The sequence below is a fragment of the Labrus bergylta genome, chromosome 14 (assembly GCF_963930695.1).
Source record: "Labrus bergylta chromosome 14, fLabBer1.1, whole genome shotgun sequence".
Lineage (NCBI taxonomy): Eukaryota > Metazoa > Chordata > Actinopteri > Labriformes > Labridae > Labrus > Labrus bergylta.
The window spans coordinates 7861766-7883928 of record NC_089208.1 but is presented as its reverse complement, the minus strand read 5'-3'; the positions used below and the strand labels follow the sequence as shown (position 1 = coordinate 7883928).

The following is a 22163-nucleotide window of genomic DNA, read 5'->3' as shown; positions in this document are numbered from 1 at the left end:
CCGCCAGTTAAAAAAAATAAAAAGAGAGATAAAAAAATCAAAATTATGAGATAAAAAAAAACAAATCGAAATTATGAGATAATAAAGTCATAATAATGAGATAGAAAGTCGTAATGATGAGATAGAAAGTCGTAATTATGAGATAAAAAAAATCGAAATCATGAGATAATAAAGTCATTTATTATTATTATCTCACAATTTCCATACATTCCATACGTTAACATTTTTTTGCATTTTATTTTATTTTATTTTTTCAAGAAGCTACACAATCGCACAACCACTCATTGCAAAGTGGAACACTTCTTCAGCCTCATTGGCCTACAGGTCCCTATAGGGTAACATTTGTTTTCATGTAAAAGTCCTAATCAAATAGGCACTTTCGTTATGATTCCTAGTTCTCCTATGATTCAATTAAAGCTCGTTTACTTGTATTAATAGTGATGATTTATTTTCAATTAAATGATAATTCCCCCTCCAGTTTGTTGTGTTTATGTCTAATGCCCGTGGGTCTGAAAGCTGATACACCTGCTGTGGGTCACCATAGTGTCACCGGCTCGTCCCGGCGGGGCGCGGCTGGGCGGGGTCAGGTGTCGCTTTGTTTACGTTCTCCTCCTCTCTGCTGTCTGTTCTGTCGGCGTTGTAAAGTTACCTGTTAAGCTCACCTGTAAATTCAGACAGCAGAGAGGATAAAAAGGAGCCCTTCTGTGTTTGTCGTCACGTCCGGTCCACAGTCTGTGGTCCGGCCCAATGTACCTGGAGAAAGTTCTGCTCGCTTTGTAGACGTTTTGTGTTTTGTTTCTTCCTCACGTTGTTTTCTCCATCATAGCAACACGATGCGAGACGTTCACCTGAACAATGAGACGTGCGGCGGCAACGGTAAGCAAAATACATCTCTCATGATTTTATTTGTCTGTAGGCCAGCCTAATGTCTCTGTCATGTTTCGTTGGCCAGGAAACACAAATGTAGGACAAAGTTGGCCTTAATGTAGTCTACATAAAGCCTACTTTTACACTTCTTTTCATTTAAAACTCCTTTCATTTGTTTTTCTGAACTCCACCGTTAAATAGGCTCATAGCCTAGATGTCTCTACATTTAAGCCTATCATTTAGCTTTACTTTACTTTTTTTTTTTTTGCACAAACTGGTGTTTTTGTAGGCCTAAGCCTATTGGACAGAAGAGACACCTATAGCTTTATTTAGAAACTGATATAGACTATGTCTAGACTCAATTCATGTCATAGACATATGACCTACTTAAAGTCTAAAAATGTGATTAACTTAAGGTTGCTTTTTGTTTTAGATAGGCTACAGTGCATTTTCATGGTTACAATTGCCCCCAAATGCTGTTACATATCCCACCTATATGGGGACAACTCCAGCAGCTCTCAGCACAGCACTGTTTTGCAATGATTTATCCTATTCATCTTATATTTGTATCGGGAGATGTGCTCTTTGTAAAAAATAACAGCTCTAAATAATGTGTGGGTTGTCCTTTGAATTGAATAAATACTTTGGCACACTCCCTGACATTCCAGAGGGCCAGATCACACCCCCTGGATGGTGAGGGAGAAAAGTTATTCAATGTCATAGCCTACGGTATGACTTTTTGTTCACAAGGTCCAGCTGGTGCAATTGTTGTTTTATAAAAGAGACTTAGGCTATTTGACCCTCATACCCCTGTTTCAATGTCTAGCCATTGTTTAAGAAACAGCATTTATTTCCTAGTCTTCAATTATTAAAATGCGAATAAATATAGTAGGGCCTACCATGGACTTGTTATTGCAACATGGTCGTATCATGAGACTTTGACATTGTTACATCCCTACTGTTCGGCTTTAAGGACATGAGTTGTGTTAGCGAAGGAGGCAAAACCCCGCTCAGCTCTCTTGCCAGGCCGGACTGGTTTTAAATGTCACAGCTAGTCTACTGAAACTATAACGTTACTCTCTGACTGTAAAACTACTTTCCCATCTGAAAAATAAATTCAGTTCCTCGTCTTGCTCAGTCTCTCTTGTCAATAAATGATTGAAGATACAAAGTAAACTAACTTAAATAAACTGTTATGTTATGTGGGCGTGATGGTGTTGAAAGTAAACAATTACTAATGGACTAGTTCCATCCAAGGTCTCCAGCCCCAATGTGTCAAAAGTTTCCCCAATTTCAGAGAAGAGCTGCTCTGTGCGAGCTGGGGGCTGCTTGTGTGCGCTCACAGTTTCCAGAAAAACCTCTCTAATAAATGAATATGGCTAACTTCAATTAGTTTTATTTTTGGACTTTTTGTGCCTTTAATGGAGAGATAGGACAGTGGAGAGAGAGAGTGGGGAATGACATGCGGGAAAGGAGCCACAGGTGGGATTCAAACCTGGGCCGCCTGCTTGGAGGACCATATCCTCCACACATGGGGCGGGCACTAACCACTGCACCACCAGCGCCCCTAAATATGAAGTCAGGATATTTACTTCTCATTACCTTTGCTTACTTAATATCTTTATAGCGGTGCAATTTACAATCTGTATATTTTTATAATCTGACAATTGCGTTCTTCATTAATAGATTAATTCATTTGTCAAGACAAGCTGCAAGGAGTAAAATATGTTATTTAAGGGCTTTAATCCTCTGTGTAAACAATCAGGCTTTTGATACAGAACTGTATTTGGATTGATAATAATTACTCCAAATCTACAAATGTTTTACTGATTGAAGTTTTGTGACACAAATTGCCTATTGCAACTATAGTTTAAAGAAATGATGATACTGCTGTATAAGTGAGCTTGTAATTGACAGTATCTCAGATGTTTAATTTGACCGCTAATCTGCAGATAAATAACATTTTTCAAAATCAGTCGAGTGTTAAGTTGCATCAGCAGATTTTTGGAGTTAAGAAATAAAAAGTGCACCAGGTGAACTGTAAAGCTACTACAGAATAATCTTAAGAAACTTTATGGAAACTATAATTAAATATGAGTCATAGACTTCATGTCCAGGTTTTTTCTTCCAGTATTTTCCTGCATTTAATCTTCATATATCGATACTGAAGCATGTTTAACATCTGACATAGAAACCTATTAGTTTCCACTTTGTGTTGAGTTACTGCTGCACAGACAGTGATGTGTGTACTGAGGCCTCAGTGTTTACTGTGTAAATATTAAACTCTTCTGTCTCCTCATGTTACTCTAAACATTTCGGTGGTCAAACCTGTATTTCACAACCCGTCTGTATAGATAATCGTATTCAAAAAGAGGAGAGAGAGAGGCTCAGCTAACAAAGAAAATCTATTCACATCATTCTCTCTCTTACATTAATTATTTTTTTTCTTTGTCTGTTGAAGCTGTAGTAACGAGGAAGTTTAGTCTTATTTAGGATTTTTGAGAAACTTCCTGTCAGGTCAACTCTGTAAAAATCTGATAGATTATTGATCATTTAGAAAAAAAAAAGCAGAGAAACCAAAAAATAATCCCAAGAGGCATTTAAAAAAATTCCCATTCTAATTGTATCTTTTCTTACTGTATTTCAATCTTCTTATGCGCATAGTCCTGTGGACTTCAGGAACGTGAGGAATACAAAGGAGAAATCCTTCCTGCATATTATCCCATATGCTCTTTTGTAAAGCATCTTGAGATAACACTTGTTATGAATTGGCGCTATACAATAATGATTGATTGTTTGATTAATAGCAGATTTGCTTAATTTGTCTTTCTCTGCTTTTTGTTGAGGACTTTTTTTCTAATGTGAATAAAGTTTATAGAAATTTTCCCTGGACAACAACTAATTGGGGATTATGTCTTATTGTTCCAAAAGCTCTATGTTGTCTTTTGGTTACTTAATCTGAACCAGGTCAGCTAATATGATACAAATTAAGAATGCACAATATGAGAAAAAACACTGCGTGCAGTTGCATTTCTCAACATTGCAATAGCGGTATGAAGTGCCAAAAACAATATTAATAAGAGTGCAGATTAGCTATGATTTACAGTTTCTGTTTCGGCGGCTGTGGCTCAGTTAGTCGTTGTCTCCCCAGCTCCTGCAGCAACATGTCCGATGTGTCCTTGGGCAAGACACTTAACCCTGACTTGCTCCGGCTGCTTCATCGGCGGTGTGAATGCATATGAATGGGATTAGTTACTTCTGATGGTCTCACTACATAACAACCTCCACCATCAGTGTGTGAATGGGTGTGATGGGTGTGAATGGGTGTGATGGGTGTGAATGGGTGTGACATGACATATAGTGTGAAAGTGCTCTGAGTAGTCTGAAGACTAGAAAAGCGCTATACAAGCTCATGACCATTTACCATTCACACTCAGGCCGACCAACAATTAAAATGTGCACCAGCTGAGTTTAAAAGCCGAACTTTGTTGCATTCATTCAGAATTGAGCATGTATTTATTGTGATGCTCATATTGAGGTAATGATGAAATTGTAATTTACTTTGCAGTTGTAATAAACATTTTGTTGTATTAATTGTGGCCGGAAACACTCTGAGAACAACATTTTGTGGTACTATTTTTGTCTTCCTGAAGCCCGTTCTGATTCCTAGATTGAATATGAGCCAAATTGATTACCCCTCAGACAAGTTTGATTTGAAAAATAAACATGTTGCTGGTGGAAAAACACTAATATTTACATTATGCTAACTTTGACTGACATACCTGTCTCTGCTAGCACCAGACTGTTGTTGTGGGTTATTGTCCCACGATACTTCACTTCAAAGCAGCTGGTTTTTGATATTGGATCATTGCATCTGCTTTTACTATAGTATACTGTGTTGGTGAGAAGCGATCTGAGACTGGTGGACACAGGCATTAATCAAACATTGTCTGTACTGCAGATTCCAATAAATGAATTATTACAGAAGCTACTTATGAGCTAATATATCACAGCCTTAATACAAAATATCTTGTAAATGTTCTCAAATGTTGAGGGCCCCCCTTGAGGATAAGGAGCGTCTCTCATCATTTTTGGATTGGATTTAGATGTAAACTGAATCCCTAAAACATGCTGACATCTGTGTGGATATCATCATTAAGACAGGTTCTTTCTCTGCAGTGCAGAGGTCAGATAGAAACGCAAATAGAAAGTCCGGCCCAATGTGGTCCAGCCCAAAGTATTTGAATCTTTGTTTTGCATTTAAGTTCTGATATACTGTAAATTACATCACTCATATTTATTTATTTTCCCTTTAAAGCTACATATATATATTTAGTTACTTTACAAAAAATACTCTGGTGTAAAACCTTTCATATTCCTGTTGAGTGTTTTTATGTATTTTCTCCTTGAATAATGTTTAAGCCATGACACATTGAAATACTCCCAGAACACTAACAGGCTAACTCTCTCTCTGTCTCTCTCTCTGTGTCTGTCTCTCTCTCTCTCTTTCTCGCTGTCTCGCTCTCTCTCTCTGTGTCTCTCTGTGTCTCTCTCTCTCTCTCTCTCTCTCTGTCTGTCTCTCTGCCTCTCTCTCTCTCTCTCTCTGTCTGTCTCTCTCTCTGTGTCTCTCTCTCTCTGTCTGTCTCTCTCTCTCTCGCTGTCTCTCTCTCTCTGTCTGTCTCTCTCTCTCTCTGTCTGTCTCTCTCTCGCTGTCTCTCTCTCTCTCTCTCTCTCTTTGCAGGATCTGTGGTGCGTTTGTGGTGTGGCTCTCAGTCCGCAGTGTGTGTGGTCTCTGGGGATCAACCGGTGTTCAATACACACCTGGACAACAACAATCAAACAACAGGTACAAGTCGTGGGTTAGGGTCTGTGTCTTTCATGATGAAGGATTCATAGCAGATATGTATAGACTACATTTTGTTTTAACCAAGTGTGCACTATAAATGTATATCCAGAACTTTACAGTCAGTAGAACACAATCTACATGTAACACTGCAAAAAGTACATGAAAATAAAATTAGCTTTTAACAAACCAGAAGAAGACAATAAAGAACATGTGTTTAGCAGGGTTGTTTAGAAGCTAGATGCCAGCAGAATGAATTGACCTGGCTCACTGAGGAACATATCATGTGTGTGAAAGAGAATAACCTGATAATGTGTTTTTTGATTTTGCTTTAATCGACAATGAAATCCTTTGTTAACAGGAGGAAAACTTCCTTGTTATCACAGCTCATTGAGGAAGAGAAAAAATAGGTCCATTGTTTGCATGTAGAAGATATAGCTTAAAGTAAAACTGTGAGGTTAAAGGTTTCTTTCACCTTACCTTTTGGTGGGCAGAAAGTATGAAAGCATATTTAAACAGTGGTATTCAATTAAAATTCAACGAGGTTCGGATCTAAAAAATGTCCTCAAGTGAAGGTCCAGAACATTATAATGTCTAACTTGTGGTATGATTCAGTGACATTTTGAAGGAGCCTGGTAGTTATATGAATGTGAGTAGACTTCAATGTAGAATTCAATAGTATTACAACATTTATGATAAAGTGGATGGTGTCTATGAACATAAAAAATAATAGGCCTAATACATTTTCAAAAGATATTTTCTTTCTTCAATTAAAATCATGTGTGTATGTAATTACAAAAAAACATACAGACAGCTTTTGAAAAAGTTAGATTCATATAAAAAGGCTTACATTTGGAAATATTGAATAAAAGATGTTTGAGGTTCTGCTTTTTTTCTTTTTACTGACCAACTTTCAAAACACTTCATACAGCTTTAAGTCCTGCTTCTCTCTCTTCCTCTTAAGTCCCACTGTCTACAATTCTACAATTCACTTAGCAGACGCTTTTATCCAAAGCGACGTACATCACAGAGTAAGTACAACACAAGCAAGGATCTAGAAAAAAGGGAACAATGTCAGTAAGAGCAAACAATCAGCTTTGAGTCCAATTGGACACACAGGTGCTGACAGGAAGTGACCAGAGGCAAAGCACAACATTGACGGCAGTTCTTGAGAGCTCTAATCAGTATAGAAACCATCTTATAAGTCATTGTTATCAAACAAAAACAATCGTCACAACCACCATCATCATCAATAATATTGAGACCATCATCATTAAGTTAGTAGGTATTCATAAAGAGCTGGGTCTTTAGCTTTTTCTTAAAGGTGCAGAGGGACTCTGCAGATCGAATGGAGTTTGGAAGTTCATTCCACCACCGGGGGACAACAGAGGAGAAGAGTCTAGTCAGAGACTTAGGACCCTGTTGTGAAGGTTGGATCAGACCCAGAGCGTAGTGGGCAGGAGGGAGTGCAGACCTGGATTATAGAGTTTAAGTAAGGAGGAGCCGTTTTTGTCGCTGTTTTGTAAGCGAGCAGCAGAGTTTTAAATTTGATGCGAGCAGTAACTGGGAGCCAGTGTAAGGAGATGAATAGCGGAGTGACATGTGCTCTTTTAGGAAGGTTGAAGACCAGTCATGCTGCTGCATTTTGTATCATTTGCAGAGGTTTGATAGTGCATGTAGGAAGACCTGCCAGTAGAGAGTTGCAATAGTCGATGCGTGATACCACAAGAGCCTGTACCAGGAGCTGTGTAGCATGTTCTGACAGGTAAGGACTGATCTTCCTGATGTTTTACAGGGCAAATCGACATGACCGGGCAATCGAGGCTACTTGAACCATAAAAGTTAGCTGGTCATCAATCATGACACCCAGGTTCCAGGCAGACTTTGTGGGCATGAGTTTGGTTGTTCCAAGCTGGATATTGATCTGTGGTTGCATAGAGGGACTGGCTGGGATGACGAGGAGCTCAGTCTTTAAAAGGTTGAGTTGAAGGTGCCGTTCATTCATCCATTTAGAAATATCAGCAAGGTATGATGAGATTCTTGCAGAGACTGTAACATCGTCTGGTGGGAATGACAGGAAGAGCTGGGTATCGTCAGCATAGCAGTGGTATGGGAAGCCATGAGAGCGGATTATTGAACCAAGTGAGCTTGTGTATATGGAGAAGAGAAGGGGACCAGGCAATGATCCTTGAGGTACCCCTGTGGATAAGCTGTGCACTTTGGACACTTCTCCCTTCCACGATACTCTTAAGGATCGCCCAGAGAGGTAGGACACGAACCAGCAGAGGGCAGATCCTGAGATGCCAAGTTCAGAGAGCGTGGATAGGAGGATTTGGTGGTTGACTGTGTCAAAGGCAGCAGACAGGTCTAGAAGTAATAGAACTGAGGACTGACCCGCAGCTCTGGCAGCAAGGGCAGAAGAGAAACCGGTCTGTAGTTTTCAACCTGGGCTGGGTTTAGTGTGGGTTTTTTGAGCAGAGGGGTGACCCGAGCTTGCTTGAATGCGGTGGGGAACACACCCGTTGACAGAGAGGAGTTGATGATATGCTTAAGTGCAGCATTAAGCAGAGAGGAAATGGTCTGCAGGAGGCTTGATGGTATTGGGTCTAGAGGACAGGTGGTGGGCCGAGAGTCTAGCACAAGCGTAGAGACTTCATCCTCAGTCAGAGAGGAGAATGAGTCGAGTGAGGCACTTTTGGTTGGTGCCTTTGGGCTGAGTTGGGCAGAAAACTGGTTACTGATGGTTGCAACCTTTTCAGTAAAATACGAGGCAAACATGTCTGGTGTGAACAGATCGGAGGGTGGAGGAGGAGGTGGTTGAAGCAGTGAGTTAAAAGCAGAAAAAAAAGTATCTGTGGCATTGCATATCTTGTTCTGATAATATGTTGTCTCGGCCGTTTTCAGGCTGGAGGAGAATGAGACAAGTCTTTGCTTATAGTCATTGAGGTCAGCGGACTGTTTGGATTTTTGCCATTTTCTCTCTGCTGACCTCAGCCCTGCTCTTTGCTCTCTTATGACTTCCGTGAGCCATGGGCTAGGGTGGGTTTTGCGAGCGGGTTTGGACACCAGAGGGCAGAGCTTGTTCAGAGATGAGGCTAGTGTGGAGCAGAGTGTGTCTGTATCCTCGACTGTAGAGAGTGCGTTAAAGACCTTTTGGGCAGGCATGGCAGCCATTACCTCGTTAGACAGCTGAGCTGGCTTGAGCGATCGCATGTTTTGGTGGTATGACACCATTTGTGGCTGTGCCTGAGGGAGTTCCGGCAAGGAGATTGTGAATTGATTAAAGAAGTGGTCTGATAGATGCAGGGGGGTGACAGTCAGGTTTGCTGTCGAGCAGTTCCGAGTCAGGATTAAATCAAGAGTGTTGCCAGCTTTGTGGGTAGGAGGGGTTGGGACCTGTGTGAGGTCAAATGAGGATAGGAGAGCAAGGAAGTCTGTTGCCTGGGCTTTATCAGTGTGTATATTCATGTCTCTCATTACAATCAGTGGTGTGCCATCATCAGGGATTTCTGAGAGTAGCATGTCCAGTTCCACAACAAAATCATTCAGATTACACCCTGGTGGGCGGTAAATGTACATTTTAATAGGAGCAGTTACCATGATTGTGTGATATTCAAATGAGGAGTTGTTGCTCAGTCAGAAGAGTTTATTGAATTTCCAGGTATTAGAAATGATGATACCTGTACCACCTCCACGTCCAACAGAGCGGGGTGTGTGTGAGAACACTGTGTCAACAGAAAGGGCAGCTGGTGTGACTGTATTTTCTGGGTGGATCCAGGTTTCAGTAAGGGCAAGTGCCTGAATGTCTGACATTTTTGCAAGTGCTTGGACGAATTCAGCTTTATTCACAGCAGATTGACAGTTCCAGAGGCCAAAAGTAAATGAAGGTAGAAGGGTAGAAGAGGCTTTCTTAAGCAGAGACAAGTTGTTAAGATTTCGTTGTTTATGACAGATGTGTCTTTTCCTGTTCCCATAAATGACAGAGATTTCTTTGTAGCACGTGTTGCATATAGCAGATAACCAGAGAAAATAGGCAAAGCAGTAGTCGTGGATGCACGGGCTCTGTGGCCACGCTGAAGCGTCAGACGTTTCCTAGTTTTCAGATCAGAGCTTGTTCTGCTGCAGTTTCGGATTCAGACTCTTTAAAGCTTGGATTTGGTCAAGTGAAAAATATTCCACGTCCACAAACATGGCTCAGTGTAATCATTAATCACAACTGAATACAGTGCATTCTTTGTGTTATTTTTCAGGTCTGATAGTGTCATTAAACACACACACTGCATGCCTACACCCTCATGAACACACACTCAGCTGACTGAATGTTTGTCTGCAGATTTACAGATACACACTTCTTACAACCTGTGGCTGGGTCTGACTCTCGCTCTGCTGTCCGCTTTCCTGATTGGTGGGAGTGTTATCCTGAAGAAGAAAGCTCTCCTCCGTTTGGCCAGAAACGGACAAACCAGAGCAGGTGAGCCCAGAGGGATGACTGAACTCATTTCTTTGAAGTAACATGTTAAGGAGAAAGAGGTCTCAATCCTGAACATGACTGACTGTTTTCATTTGATATGTAAAAATGATGTTCATTATAAGAAAAAGTTATTTTCCACAAGATTTTGACATTTGTGTGTCATTTATTTGTTTTCAGCATTACTTCTTTTGTGCAGTTGCATTTTTGGACACATCGATATTGACCGTGTTGAGTTCTTTCTCTGAAAATAAGAAAAACTAAGAGACAAACAAGGAAATAAGAAGGGATAACATTTTCTTCCTTTTCACAGCAGTTGTTAAAGAAAATTTGATCAGTGCATCCTTAATTGTATCTCCAGGGATTTAACCTCTGTGTCACTTGTTTGAAAGTAAGCTGGTCAAAGTATTCCATACTTCGATCATAACACATGTTTTGAAACATTTAAATTGTTTTAATCATAGATTTTATCTAAAAATACCCCCGAAAAATTCTGATCATCCATCATATGCCTTTATTGGAGAGACATGTCAGTGGATAGATTCAGAAATTGGGGGGAGAGAGAGAGTGGGGAATGAAATGCGGGAAAGAGCCACAGGTCAGATTCCAAACATGGGCTGTTAGCCTTCGAGGACTTGAATCTCTGTATGATTCAGGCGCACCGTCCACTAGGCCTCAGGCGTCCCCCTCAGTCATATTTCTAATCAAAATCTGCTGTGAGAGAATGAGAGAGCACTGTCCTAATTGTCCTACAATCTAGACAGTGTGCCAGAGTTTGCCTTCAATTTTTGTAAACTTAAAACAAAAAAATACCCAATGTTTTGGTGACCAGGACTTTTTTAGTTACTGTGGTATCAAAACAGGGATCATAATTGTATTAGTTTTACTAGAGCTGTATCAAAGTTTTTAAAACCTGGTCTTTTTACAACCCTTTTTTGATAGTTTTTTACTGAACAAAGACAAACATTTTTCACCTCAATCAACTTCAAATCTGTACAAAGGTTGAAGCCTTTTCAAGATGGTTGTAAACGATTGCTTTAAATCAGGTGACTTCCTTGATGGAAAAAGATTATCCTAAAAAGAATCAGAAGAATGTGGATTGGACATGAGATCAGTCGTCAGTTGTCTCAAACATGTACAAACGTTTTCTTTTCTACTATTCAACCATGAGACCAGTTAGAGATAAAAAATGTTTGATCACTTGACTTGAGCTGCTTTTCAGGAAACATAATCTAAATGTTTGGGGTACCTAACAACAAAAGCAGACAGCGACCATGGAAGCTAATAATGTTTTTTATTTTTTTTTATTTTTAATATTTAGTTTGTTACCTTAAAATGACCAATATTATAAATGGGAATTATTTAATGTTACAAAAACACAACAATGAAGATTATTAGTGTGTTCTCAAACAAACGAACAACAATAGAGTTCAAATTTAGAATCTTGGTGAGATACTTTTAGTATTATGAAGGCTAGAGTTAAATCTAACAGGAAAAAAGGATGTTTTTCTACTTATTTCTGTTTTAGAAAATAAAATGGATATGCATGTATGATGATAAGTCTGATGACTTCTGTTTATGGTGCGGTTGTGTTTGGACTCCCCTATCAAGGCTGAAGAATTAAACTAAACAACCCTTATTATTTCAGAATACCACATACTTTATTGCCAAGTGCAAGGTGAAGTTCAAAATGTCAATAATACCAGCAGACAGGAAGCTGTGGATGCTACCATGGCTATAAACCCACACAACATGCTAACCCTTTATACAGAGATTTGATAGTGTTAAAAGCAACTCAAAGTTATACAGGGTGAACTGAAAGCTGGGACATTGCGTATCACTGAAGCTGAAGACATAATCAGTGTCAAATGGGATTGCTGCAGTTGTCTCTCCAACCTTCGTCTCTTGGGTCACCCTGAAGGGAAGGAAGGAACTGGCTTGTGTTCATTTTTAGAGTAGCTGCCTGAGGTGCTTGGGGCAGGTAACTATTCTAGGCTACTATTGATTGAGAGAGCACACAGACTTTAAAGCTAATGACGCTGAAGTTCAGCTTGTTTCGCAACCCGGAGTGGTGATGAAGAAACTCCTTAACTATGTGGACAAGAAACGGATCATGAGGGCTGTCAGAATGAAAGGAGAGCCTCAATCGACTGGTGGTGCTCAATGTCTTACTTTACATGGATTTGCTGGTTTTCTCCCAATAATTCATGGCTCATAGCCTATTTTGGTATAAATATCTAATCATTGTTAATTTAAATGCAGTTCTGAAAACCAGTCTCCTTAGTGTGTGCATGAAGAAATCACCCTGAAGTATTGATAGAAACAGTTTATCCATGTTTGGAGAATTTCATTGGCTGTAAGAAGTGTCAGTTGTTGGCACAGCATCTTGAAATTAGCTGTCAGAACAGGGGGCGGCACCTCCTTTCAACAAAGGCTCTCATTGGATGTTATGGGCTGTCATGAGGTGTCATCAAAATGTCAGCGAAACAGAAGAGGTAAATTTAAAGCAATCCGTGGATCTTTATGGATGTAATGTGTTTTGATATCTTCTACTGGATTTGAATGGTAAGTTAAAAGAGATTGTTTGTTTGTTTGTTTGTTTGTTTGTTTGTCAGTGGTCTGACAGATGCGTAGATTGTGGCTGCTGTAGGGTTTGAATCCGCACACACCGGGCCGTCACTGTGTGTGCATTCGTATTGTAAATGGTGATGTGTAATATGGTTATGAGGTCACCATTGATAAATGTAAGCGTCACATTCTCCAGATGTCACTCATATCCTCCGCTTATGAAAATTATGATAATTGGTCATTTTTAGTAACAGTATTTTTTCCTAAAAATGTTTTTTCATGACCAAAGTAATGAGGTATTATGGTTTTGTGTAATAAACAAGTGACTTCTGGCTTTAATTGAAGTTAGTTATTAATTATAATATTTGATAACCAATAAGCTGTCTTAAGATGGCACAAATATTAGCATCCGGCTACTTCTTAGCCAACTCTGTAGTTTGATAATGTTACAGGATACAACAGGGAAGGGCCTTTGTATATAAGATAACACTTCTTACATTTAATGTGTGTGTGTGTAGGTGATGGAGGACACGGCTACTTGAAGGATTGGCTGTGGTGGGGAGGCCTGTTAACCAGTAAGTATTTTTTATCTCATTTTATAGTCTATAAATTATTTATACGTACATATAATTGATTCTCAGTCAATATGAGAGGAATAAAATAACTAGAAATGGTATGTTGTTTAATAATTCAGTGACTGTGAAATCGTTTTGTATGTTACACTGTCAGATATGTGTGTGCAATATACTGTACATGGAGTATATGCAATATGCAAAGTGTGTGTGAATGTGCAATCTTGGGTTTTAAATAAGCTGTTTTGTTGTTTTGTCTTTAAAATATTTATTATTATCTATATCTCTTTTATGCCATCTACACTGGTAAAGTTAGCCATCCAATTTGTTGTACTGTACTTGTGAACCACAATGACAGTAAAGATCTATCTATATGAATTTTGTTAACAGCTTTCTCTATGTATGTGCAGCACAGAGATTCACAGGTCCTAAAGCCTTGGTTACTACAAACATTGTAAGCAGAGAGATACTGATTATGTTAGTTGATGACCAGCAGCAGTGTGATGTCACTGAGGCAGTAAATGTGCTTGTATAGCCCCTTGTCAAAGCTCCTGCCAACTCAAACCGATTCAACACCGCAGGTCACACCTACCCATTCACACCACTTCAAAAGTAAAGTGTGCATCAGTATTAACTTATCCATTTGGGGTTAATTGTCTAACCAGCCGTCTCTACCACTGAGCCCCTGACATTACAGTAAGTCACAGTGCCACCTATTGGCAGTCGGCAACTTCCTGTTTCGCCATGAAACAGACAATAGGTTGCACATTCACCAAACCTGGTAGAACAATCAGAGAATTGATATTGGTATTGTCTCAGTGGCGCCCCCTACAATGTTTTTAAAAAAGTCAGCCCCCAAAGAACTTTGAACCTAGGATTCTGAAATTTGATGAACCTAGAAAAAAAGCCTGTTGGACTCATATCGTCAAGTCGACCAGAAGTCAACTATTTTAAGGGTTCAATTATTTAAGGGTTAAAAAAAAAACATTACACTGTCCGGGCTTTGACAAAATATTTGCATGTTGATTCCAATCTCCCTCTGTCTGTCTTTCTCTCTCTCTCTCTCTCTCTATCTCTCGATCTCTGTCTCTGCAGTGGGAGCTGGTGAGGTGTGTAACTTTGTCGCCTACATGTTTGCTCCTGCCACCCTGGTAACTCCTCTTGGCGCTCTGAGTGTCCTCATCAGGTAGCCTTCTTCACAAAGTTCAAGTTTCAGTTATGCTTCACTCCATCAGCACAGAGAGTCTTTAAAGGCAGAATGTGCAACATTTTCCACATAAATAAAGCAGAAATCCAGTATATCCTCTGCAAATATCTCTCTGAGTCATGACTGTTTACAATGAGTGTGAAGGGCGAGACCCACGGTCTGTGATGTTGTCTGAGCCGTATTTACAGCTCGTTTACATGGACGGGACGGCTGGCCGGCTCATCCCATTGTGTATAGAAGCAGTTTAAGTGAGGGACGAGAGAAAAGAAGAATTCCATGCTGTACTCACTGCTTATTTAAATGTCACATAAGCGTTTTTAGATCATTGTCAATCCGTGTAAATTTACATGCAACGAGAAGCTTTGAGCTAACTAAAGAGCGCTACCATGAGCCAGCTAACACAACAATGCAGCTCGATTCAAGGACAATTTTGTCCACCGCTTGTGCTTATCGCTTAGTGCTTAATTATGGTGCGTTCCAATTTGAGGGATTGGAGGTGTGTCGCTGTGGGAGAGCGGAGGATTCAGTGTAGGGGAGGTGTCACCAAACAGCAGTTTGTTTTGGGCGACATCTACTGGATCAAAATGCACATTCTTCCTTAAAAGTAAATTTAAAAAAAACTGTTTAAGGTCACACTGTTAGACCGAAACCGTACTCTAACTCTGTACACATACTGTAGAGTTCAGATTAAATAACGAGACATTTCTTTCTTTGTCTATGGGATTAATGGATAAATACATTAATGCTGTTTTTTTTTTTCTCCCTTCAGCGCAGTTCTGTCGTCCCACCTGTTGGGGGAGATGTTGAACGTTGTGGGGAAGCTTGGTTGTTTGCTCTGCATACTGGGAAGCATCTTACTGGTTATCCACGCCCCACAGGAATGGGAAGTGACATCACTAGAGGACATGACCAACAAGTTGCTGGAGCCTGGTGAGCTCAGGGTTAATCTAAAGTGGGTCTATCAGTGTGTTTACATGCAGGTTTTTTTTATAATTAATTGATTAGATTTTGTATGTTAACCTGATTTATAGCATGTGGTTTGCTTCACTTTATTCACATATCTGCCAATTTCCACTGATATCCCAGGGTAGGATGTTAAAATGGAATACAATCTTTTTGCAAATTTTATAAACAAGATTCTGATTGATCATCTACTAAAAAGACAAATAGAATTGACAATTAGTCATAATTTAAGGTAAAACAACATATTTTACAAGCTTTTAACTTGTAAAGACTAAGTCACAAATTCTAAAAATAGCATTCAACAAACTTCTCAGCTCTTCTATTCACACTAGCTATTGAAGCTAGTTAACATAAATCTACTGCTTTATTCCCTTCCCCAGTGGTGGCAGGTGAAAAATAGACAAAGATGGTCACTAAAAATATATATATATATATGTATTATGCCAATGAATAGCGCACATCATTAAATACCACAACATAAAATACCATGATTTATATTTGTTTCAGTAACAGTATTTAACACTAGATTGTGAGTCCAGTTGTTGATTCAAATACTGTGTATTTGTTATTTGGGGGTCTCCTCCTTTTGGAGGGGTGGCCACAGAGGGCCCCTGTTGGCCCCTGCCTAGAACTGCCCATGCCCTTCCCTGTTGTATCCTGTAACATTATCAAACTACAGAGTTGGCTAAGAAGTAGCCGGATGTTAATATTTGTGCCATCTTAAGACAGCTTATTGGTTATCAAATCTTATAATTAATAACTAACTTCAATTAAAGCCAGAAGTCACTTGTTTATTACACATTATCTTTCAGTTGCTGATTGGAAAGCCATAAAATGAATACAACTTGACAGATTACCTAAACGTATATCATTTACAAGTCTTTTATAGAACAGGTCACCATGTTAATATTGTGAATCACAAACTTTGTCATTCCTTGCAAGTTTTAATGGATTTTGTTCAGATGGTTCTCTATCACTTCTGTTATCCTCTGAATCTGCATGTGAGCTATGTTCAGGTCAGAATTGATAATGTTTCCAAATCTTTGGTTTACAAACAAATGTCTGCAGAACTAATGACATTGATGACTTTCTTAAACCACTGGAGAGGAATGTGGATCTATAATTATATTGCTGTTACTTCCACTCTGAATTCTCGGTGACAACTGTGTACTGTGTGTGTGTATTAGGTTTCCTGGTGTACATGTCGGTGGTGTTGGTGCTGTGTGCTGTGCTCGTGCTGTATTTCTCTCCACGGGTCGGTCGCTCCAACATCCTCATTTACATCAGCATCTGCTCGCTGCTTGGAGCCTTTACCGTCTCCTCTGTGAAGGGCCTCGCCATCGTCATCAACACCGGTAAGAGACAGACGACATCACCATCTTCTTACACACTATCAATGCCTAGAAATCAAAACTAAAAACCAATCTATTACAAACATGTGGGAAGACTAACAGAAAATGAATTTGTTCTTGCACTTACTCTTTTTCAAGTTTTTTTTTTTGTGCTAATAACATTTGTTGTTCCTCCAGACATTGAAGCTATAAATCTTTCTCAGTCACTGTTGTTGTTGTTGTTGTTGCTGCTGTTTGTTGTTGCTCTTTTTCTCTATTCATTTCTTTCTTTCTGCATCTCTCTCTATCTCATCAAAGCAGTTATTCCTTGCCTCTGTACTGTAACTAGGATAAATGTCGCCTAGTGCTCATGATGGATTCATGTTGGGTCTTTATAGATAATATAACAAAGAGTAAGATCTTTTACCAGCTCATTTGTAAAGTGTTTTGAGATAACGTGTTATAAATGGGTGCTTTTACAAATAAATATGAATAAGTTGATTGAAATTGGCCATCGAATGTGTTCGTTACCTAATCTTTTGGGGGGGGTTTCTGTCCATAAGGCTCCCTAGTGTCGACTTAGCAGTCAGTCACATAGAAACCTTTAAAAACTGTATCGTAGATGTCTTTGATAAAATGGTCCTACTTGTCAGTTGATTTATTTCCCTAGGTAAACATTTTCCTTATGGTCTTAACGTCTAGTTTCGAGTCTTCTCCGATACAGCTTGAAGTTTATTTTGGAAATGACAAACCTGTTTAGAGATAAATAGACCAGAAAGGAGGGGAGGATTTACCCTGGGGTTGACAAGCTGTTAGTACGGCAACCTGAAAAACTTCTCTTTAAGCATTGGGTTCAACTAAAAGACACTCTGGACTGGTCTTGTCTGTGTTTTGGTTTTTTTTTTAACTAGCCAAAATTACCCTTTAATTTGTATCAGGGTACTGATGGATAGGGTATACACTTTAAAAAACGGGATAGTCCTACTGTAAGCCAATAATGTAGGCTTTGTTAATCCTTTACATCAGGCTTTGTGATGTGATGCATACAGTTGGCAATCACATGCAGGGAAGGATTCAAACCCGGGCTTTCATTTGGAGGACTATGGCCTTCATACCAGAGGCACTCACACTAACCACTAGGCTACCAGTGCTACCTACATTCACTTCTTTATTAGCCATTTTTAGTCTAAAACACTAGAACTGAACTTTTGGTGGTATAGTTTCATTTGGGGATGTTTGCTTTCATATGTTTTTATAATAAAGAAGTTTTAATAGGATATAGTCTTTCTGCTGCATCTATTTTTCTAAAGTTATCATCATGAGTATGCTAGTGTTTGAAGTGCAAAGATAAATCTGTACTCCTTTTAACACAGTTTTTTCCCCCTCTCCATGTAGTGTTTTATGATATTGCAGTGCTCGCTAATCCCCTTACCTGGATCCTGTTGCTAACTCTTGTTGTCTCCATAATAACACAGGTGAGCTGTAGTTAGTTTCATCCTCATGAAGTGTATTTTCTACTGATTTTGCTGACCTAAAAAGCTGGTCTTCAGGTCTGTGGCATATTTTTAATACTTAAGGAGCTCTTTGCTCTAGAAGAAAGAGTGTGAACATAGCTTTAAAAATGTAACGTAGTTGCAAAAATAGGACTTGAGCTCCCAGTCACTAAAGTTTTCTGGACTAGAGCTGGACTGACCTACTTTTGTTGAAAAGAAATGACTGAAATCAACTTGTTATCATGGGAAAACATGCGTTGTTAACTTGAGATAATGAGATAAATCAGTCAAGTTCTTGATGAAACAGAAAATAAAAATATACTTTATACTTTAGACGTTATCATTGGGAAATGGAGTGAAATAAAATGTATGAATGTATGTCCATTTAGGGATTCCATTAGAATCAGAGGATACAGGAGGGTTGTTGTACCACTGATTTCCTGTGTGGAAATGTTTCTTTCATAATCTTCCTTTCACCCTTACCTACAGGTGAACTACCTGAACAAGTCCCTGGACACCTTCAACACCCTGCTGGTATACCCCATCTACTATGTCCTCTTCACCTCTGTGGTTCTGTGCTCCTCCATCATTCTTTTCCAGGAGTGGAGGAGCATGGCCATCGTGGATGTGGTCACCACGCTGGGAGCCTTTGTTGTCATTGTGGTGGGCGTGGCCATGCTCCACTTCTTCAGAGACCTGCAGGTTGGTGCTCCATGGCCTACACATTTTTGTTGTTGTTTTTTGGCTAAAATTCAGAGCCATTAAAATCTTAAAGGAAGAACATGCAATTTTCCACAACTTAAAGTAGGTTTGGTAATTTTCTCAAGAAACACTTTTTAAGATTTTGGTTGAAATTGTCTTTTAGGTCCTGACAGAAATTAATAACTCATGTGCTCTGAAAAAGGAACAAAGAAAATCTGTCATCTCTAGCAGTTGTAAGCCTGTAAAAACTTTGACCAATGTCTGCACGAGGTGCCATTTTTATGAACCAATCACGCCTCCCTGTCTCCCTGCTCGTTCTCTACCCCATGCATGCACGAGCCCACACTCAAAGCGTGAGCTGAGCTCTGCTTCTGGACCAATGGCGCTTGTGCATGTAAGTGAGGGGCGTGGCTTTTGAGGGAGCACAGATGGGAGGGGGTGGGTGTAGATGTTCAATACTAAACTCTATTATATTATACTGTATAGTAGGATACAATACCATACTCTACAATACTTTATATATGATGATATATGATATGTTACTATATTATTATATTAATACATTAAAACAAACAACAATCCACATGTTAACAGAGATGCACATGCCAAAAAAACAAAACGGAAAGAAACATTTATTGCAGAAGATCTGCAGAGAAACACAACATAACAAAACAGTTGAGACTGTTTAAAGCCACTGGTAGTTAAAAACTTCATAAAGTTTGTTTCAATTTTGTATAAACAAGCAAACATCCAAACAAAACCTTCCATAGAAATTAAGAAAATAATAAAAAAAAAAGATACGATTTTTGAAAAGGTTTGATGTTCTCTGCAATGCTTTTCCGCATGTCAAATATTTAATGTGTGTTTGCTGTGGTCCATATTCTTAAATTACCAAACCTACATCTTGCCGCCTCATGATGCTTACATGCCTGACACCTTTGGCCATTCAATCTGCATTTGATTTATCATTTTCCTCAAGTCATTTTGCATTTTGAACTGTAAGACTAGCCCTTACCAATCTATTAAAATGTCAGTGAAAATCAGGTGGATCGTCCTCTGAAGTACCCACGTCTCAGTGCGCCCTCAAAGAGCAGTTAGCCTGAACACACCCTCAGTGCTCTTAGATTCATGATGTAACTTTCCTATTTGTCCCAGGGTTTAAATCGTCCCAACAATACTAAGCTTTGACAGCTAGCAAGTTGTAATGCATCCCTTAATGAAACTATATAATAACTCTAATGTTGCAGCTTTTTACATACTTCTACATTCTCAAATGTCTCGCAGGTAACGATGAAAGAGCTGACCAATCAGCTGACCCTCACGGTCGAGAGGGAGGAGCTTGCAGGCGAGGTTTCTGCCAATGTACAACCAGGAGGAGCTGCAGGAGTAGCTGCAGGAGGAGGAGGAGGAAGAAGTAGAAACACAAAAGAAGATAAATATGGACTGATGGACAACATGATGATAGAGAGTCTTCCTCCGATGAGAGAGGATGGACCCAGAGTCTTCATCATCAGCTGAAAGAAATGTGAAGAAGAAACAGAGACACAGGTTTGTGTTTCCTCACTGGATTTCTAGTTCAGACTGATCTGAGGTGGAGTCCTGACTCTGACTGATGCTGTGCAGTAATTTAAAGGTCCAGTCCTCTAGTTTGACGACGTTACATTTTATCACTGAGGTCCATCAACTTTTCAAAGACTTTTCATCACTTCATGTCTGTTGCATCTTAAGAAAAAGCAATGACCAGCTTTTTAAATGTTAAACATTTTAGATTCTTCAATTTATTTTTATGGAGTACCTTTTTCCACAAATACATAGTAAGACCTAAGGGAAAAAAATAGACGCAGAAGTATAAAATATGTTCACTAATGTTCTTTGATTATATTTCTGTTGACTACTTTAAAATGAAAATAACAACCAATAAATCACACATCAAAACATAAATAAGGTCAACAATTTAAAATAAACATGTACACCTGCTGTGTTAAAACCAGTGACTAAAAGACTCCTTAAGGCAAAGACGTTGTGTACACATTTACATTTTAGAATAAACAGTAAATACAAACAATAATGTCTAAAACCTGTTGACTGACAACTAATTGAATTAGTATTTATGATTATTATCATTATTGATCGTGAAGGTTGATATATCAGGTCTCAAAAGGCTACAGTGTTCAAGGAAGAGTTCAGTAAGAAGAATTAAAAAGTTAGAAGACAGTAAAAACATGAAAATTAACAAAATGAAGAATTCCCAGTTAAAACAAATCATTTCAAAAACACAACAATAACAATAAGTATGGACTGTCAATTTCCAAAATAATATTATCAAGTTGATTACATTTTCCACATATTGCACTCATATGAGTAAGCTCCTTTTAAAATGAGAAATATTGTTAAATTTGATTAAAAATGCTAAAAGAGCTACAAAGTGATGTCAAAGACAGAATTAGAGAAGAACAGCTTAAAAGTTATAAAAATGACTACAAAGAAACAAAATACTAAAAATAAAAAAATCTCTTGTAAAGACTCAAACTATATCGATGTCCTGATGCCACCTGATACCTTCTTCTTCTGGAGATTAGTTGTAAATAAGTAATGAGCTGTATTTTGAAGTGTCTCACAAACAGGTAGAAGTGTAACTGTCAGCAGGGTGGATGACAGTGCATGTTGGGGGGGGGGGGGGGGGGGTGTCTCTCTTCTCTTCTCCCACATGGTTGCAGGGATAGGACAGGGAAAAAATGTATGACTTCACTCTCTTTTCAGGAAGTCTTTTCTCCACAATGTATTTACTAGGGCTGTCAGCATTAATGCATTTATTGCCAATAATTAAGGTCTGAAATTAATGCTTTTAATTATTTTTTTCGCGTTCATTGAATGCTATTTTGAGCCTTTAGACACACCGTACAACTGCTGAGCCTCTGAATGAATGTCTCATTTCACTTTAATACAAACAAACTGCGTTACAGCTTAGTTGAGGAGTCAAAAGTAATATCCACCTTTATGACATCAAACATTCTCTTTTACTGTTCCCTTTAGTGGTTTTAATTTAGTTTTCAATCTGTAACAAGTCCCTTTTTCTGTGGTTAATTATTTTATTTATTTAATTTGTGACATTAAATGAATGGAACAAAATATTTAATTGTCAACTGGTT

General features: G+C 38.9%; 1 protein-coding gene across 1 annotated transcript; it reads left to right on the top strand.

Annotated features, from left to right (window-relative positions):
* Positions 1 to 637: 637 nt before the first annotated feature.
* On the top strand, positions 638 to 22098 carry nipal4 (NIPA like domain containing 4). The gene is made up of 10 exons (XM_020648940.3): positions 638 to 876; positions 5609 to 5713; positions 10044 to 10181; positions 13265 to 13321; positions 14414 to 14504; positions 15295 to 15455; positions 16676 to 16843; positions 18215 to 18294; positions 18802 to 19014; positions 20299 to 22098. The coding sequence occupies exons 1-10, from the start codon at positions 834 to 836 to the stop codon at positions 20530 to 20532; spliced, it is 1290 nt and encodes a 429-aa protein (XP_020504596.2). The 5' UTR covers positions 638 to 833; the 3' UTR covers positions 20533 to 22098.
* The last annotated feature ends 65 nt before the right edge of the window (positions 22099 to 22163 follow it).